Below are 3,923 nucleotides of genomic sequence, written 5' to 3' on the forward strand. Positions count from 1 at the left end.
AAAGAGAGAGGGCGATCGATACTGCGAGGCAAAGGAAATCTTTACGTGAGGAGAATTGTAAATGCAGCACGAACTCTGAGCAGAGAAAGGCTGGCAGGCAGGCAGGCTGGGGCGCAGGAGGGTGGGGGAATGCAAGATTCCCGCGGGGTAGGGGGTGAATTGGTATCTCACACACACACACACACACACACACACACACACACACACACACACACACACACACACACACACACACACACACACACACACACACAGAGGCACAGACGTACACGTACAAATGTATCTTTCTTTCTTTTTTTTGACATTTGAGCACAACATTTTTAGTTTTGTCCATATGGCAATCTACATTTATTCAACCGAAAGGAAAAACAAAGGGGGCGTTTGGTAACTGAAATACAAAAATATGACTAAAAAAACCGAATGTCCAAGTACACAAAATATGATACTAAAATAGTGGTTGTCATAGCCACCTTTTCTGAGGAGCAGGGCGCAAAGTTGTTGTTTTTAAGTCTGTGAAGCAGGGAAAGATGAAGCTGGAAAGGGTTGTTATGGCCAAAAAAGAGGCTGACCGCATCTGTCGTGAGCTCCGATGCTCCAGCATTTTCAGTGGAGGAAGGGGTTAATAAAAAAAAATAACGTCAAAGCACGAGGGCGCCAGGCAGCGCAGGCTGAGGAAGCAAGTGTCTTGCCGCAGAGCGCGCGCTGAAATGCAGTTGCGAGTTGCTTTTCTTTCACTCTGAAGAGCGTGTGTGTGTGTGTGTGTGTGTGTGTGTGTGTGTGTGTGTGTGTGTGTGTGTGTGTGTGTGTGTGTGTGTGTGTGTGTGTGTGTGTGTGTGTGTGTGTGTGTGTGTGTTAGTTACTTTTTTAAAGGTACAAGGTGACTTTTGATGGCATATTATCGAACTCCTTTAACCCTCTCACAAAAACAATGGGCGTTGTCCTTTAAAAAGGCGGGCTTAAACTCCAAATATCCAACATAACGGCAAAACCAGCACGCCAGCCCTCACTGTAGGCATGCAGAGTCCCAACAGGTCCACAGGGGTTTGTAAGGGTGGGAAACCAGACCATGGTAATCGAATAAGGTATCACTCTTTCCCATTAACCAACGACAGCTCTTTGAGAATTCCACTAGCGTCCACCCTTCGTCTCTCCCGTATCAAATCCTCAAGGCTGCGAAACATAAGTGTGTGCACGGTGGTCTCCGAGAGGTGCACCTTGAGGAAATAACGTTGCTCGGCGGAATGCGCCTCTCCCCCAGCCTTAAACTCCCGTTTCCCGAAGCGGCACCAGGCAGCGAAACTCTCCGAGTTCGTCCAGCAAATCTCGGCACTACTGAGCCCCAGGTGTCCACAGGCATTCTGCATAACCAGCTCCGCGGGCAGCGACCGATAGCGGTAGCGATTATTCACAATCCTGCCCTGGCGGCCGCTGCTTATCTCCGGCAGGCTGTCCTTACGGATCTCGCCTTTGTGCAGGTGGATGATCTGATCCTCCCGCACGAATATCGCCCAGTGAGGCGGCTGGGCATTGCCCACCAGCTCCAGCAGATCACCCGGCTTGCACATGGTGAGCAAAGTTTTCACCGAGTACACGTTCAGGTCCTCGTTCTCTCGCAGTTTGGAGAAAATACATTCCTGACAGCAGAAGGCAGAGTACTCGACCTCGTCGACCGACACGGGACCGTCCTTGCTTGGGCTGCTGTTGTTGTCCTTGGTGTAACTGTCCGACTGTGAACGCTCGTCCAGTTCGTCTTCTTCATCCGAGAAAAAGTAAGCCACGCCGACCCGCAGTTCGTCCTTCTCAATGCCCGCCGGATCTCCGGTGGGTAGCTCGCTGTAGTTGAGATGGGTGATCCGGTCTAGTTGGTTTCCCATCAATGACCAGGCGAAGGAGAGGCATGGAATACTGTTTCTGTGCATTGGACAGAGAGACAGCAAGAGAGAGAGAGAAGGGGGGTGAAGGAAACATGACAGACAGAGAATGAAAAAGAAATAGAGCCAGTCAGAGCACAAAGGTAAACAAACACACGAATCATGAAAAACACACACGCAAACACACATGCGCGTCATGCAAGGGTAGGTAAACAAGCCATGGAAAGGCAAATACGCACGCCAGAAAAAAATAGGAGCCTCGACAGACAATGTAACCACGGACACGATGGCAAATGTTTCAGTGTCTGTGCTGTTGAAACACAATTATGCCAGTGTTTCCTTGGAGTAACACTTATCAGTCGGTAGACAAAGGGCTCAGGTAAACTCCGTTGGAGAGGCGAAACCAGTTGGTAACCACGACCAAAAAGGGTAACGGCTGCTCTCTTTGTGAGAAGCGTTCTCGCCCGAATGGAGACTCGCTTCAGACTTGAGGTGAAAAAAGAAAGGAAAAAAAACCCACACACACAAACACACACACCCAAAGGTCTGACGGGAAGGTGGCTAACCTGCCGATTCCCCAACGATGACAGATCAAATATCCGTTTGGTCCATAGGTGAATGCGCGCCTGCTTGGTGTCCACGGACGCAAGCGCTCTTTCGACAGGTCGATTGCGCCTCCCTCGTGCTCTCCTGCCTCTCGCCGTGCCTCTTATACTTCTGTTTCCCCTGCATCGCCTGGCTATAAGTACAAACGCAAACTCCGCCCAAAACGGCTGCAAAAAACATTTTCTCCCAGCAGCGATTGGCTGGGGCTTCTCATTAAATGTTAAGTCTGTCTTGTTGAGGGGGAGAGCACATCCCTGCGTCAGTTCGTTTAGGTTAACGCACGCACACACACACACACACACTGTACACACACACACACACACACACCCACACCCACACACACACACACACACACACACACACACACACACACACACACACACACACACACACACACACACACACACACACACACACGTCCAGAAATGGCTGCGGTCATCTGTCTGCTGTGCTCGCTGATCCGATGCAGTGCATGGCGCCACGTTGTTAAATGCAGCGCAGAGCAAAACGCATTATCAGTCATTATTGAAAAGCGCACCGGGAGAGCAATGTGGCATTCCATCAACACTGCTCTCTCTCTCTCTCTCTCTCTCTCTCTCTCTCATATTCTCTCTCTCTCTCTCTCTCTCTCTCTCTCTCTCTCTCTCTCTCTCTCTCTCTCTCTCTCTCTCTCTCTCTCTCTCTCATATTCTCTCTCCCCCCCCCTCTCTCTCTCCCTCTCTCTCTCTCTGTGTATGTGCCTGCGTGCCTGCATGTGTGTGTATGCGTACATACTGAGTGTGTGTGTCTGTCTATGTTCTTGCTGAGCCTTTTGGCAGGCCATCGGGAATCCTTGAGAAGGCTTTAAGGGCTTATTTTGTAAACCCGGACATAGTCGACAGGGCGTCTAAAATGTCTGCTGTCCTTCCTTTCATTCTGGAGAGGTCTGGCATCCAGGCACGGTAAGACCAGGGTTTCTTTTCTTTTCTTTCTTTCTTTCTTTCTTTCTTTCTTTCTTTCTTTCTTTCTTTCTTTCTTTCTTTCTTTCTTGGTGTGTAAAGGACCAGGATGGCTATTGACACGTCCATACCACAAGGCTGGCCTGGCCAGGGCCTGTCAAATAGCTTGATAGGTTACACGCATGCAGGCACGCACGCACGCACGCAAACAAACACAGACACAGATACACACACACACACAGACACAGACAGACAGACAGACACACACACACACACACACACACACACACACACACACACACACACACACACACACACACACACACAAACACAACACACACACACACACACACACACACACACACACACACACACACACACACACACACACACACACACACACACACACACACACACACACACACACACACACACACACACACAGAGAGTATCATGGGATTAGGACCAAGGCATATAGTAGACTTCTGGCTGGAGGCATTTCCTCTAA

General features: G+C 49.8%; 1 protein-coding gene across 1 annotated transcript; it reads right to left on the minus strand.

Annotated features, from left to right (window-relative positions):
* Window positions 1-183: 183 nt before the first annotated feature.
* On the minus strand, window positions 184-2,572 carry lratd1 (LRAT domain containing 1). Its single transcript, XM_063222428.1, has 2 exons — window positions 2,438-2,572; window positions 184-1,911 (listed from the first exon to the last, which is right to left on the minus strand). Exon 2 carries the CDS (start codon window positions 1,872-1,874, stop codon window positions 1,086-1,088), a length of 789 nt encoding a protein of 262 aa, XP_063078498.1. The 5' UTR covers window positions 1,875-1,911; window positions 2,438-2,572; the 3' UTR covers window positions 184-1,085.
* Window positions 2,573-3,923: the final 1,351 nt, after the last annotated feature.

Source organism: Engraulis encrasicolus, chromosome 18 (assembly GCF_034702125.1).
Source record: "Engraulis encrasicolus isolate BLACKSEA-1 chromosome 18, IST_EnEncr_1.0, whole genome shotgun sequence".
Classification (NCBI taxonomy): domain Eukaryota; kingdom Metazoa; phylum Chordata; class Actinopteri; order Clupeiformes; family Engraulidae; genus Engraulis; species Engraulis encrasicolus.

Bases quoted from the DNA above. Each gene is read 5' to 3' on its own strand.
- lratd1 (XM_063222428.1), bottom strand. From the start codon at position 1,874: ATGGGAAACCAACTAGACCGGATCACCCATCTCAACTACAGCGAGCTA.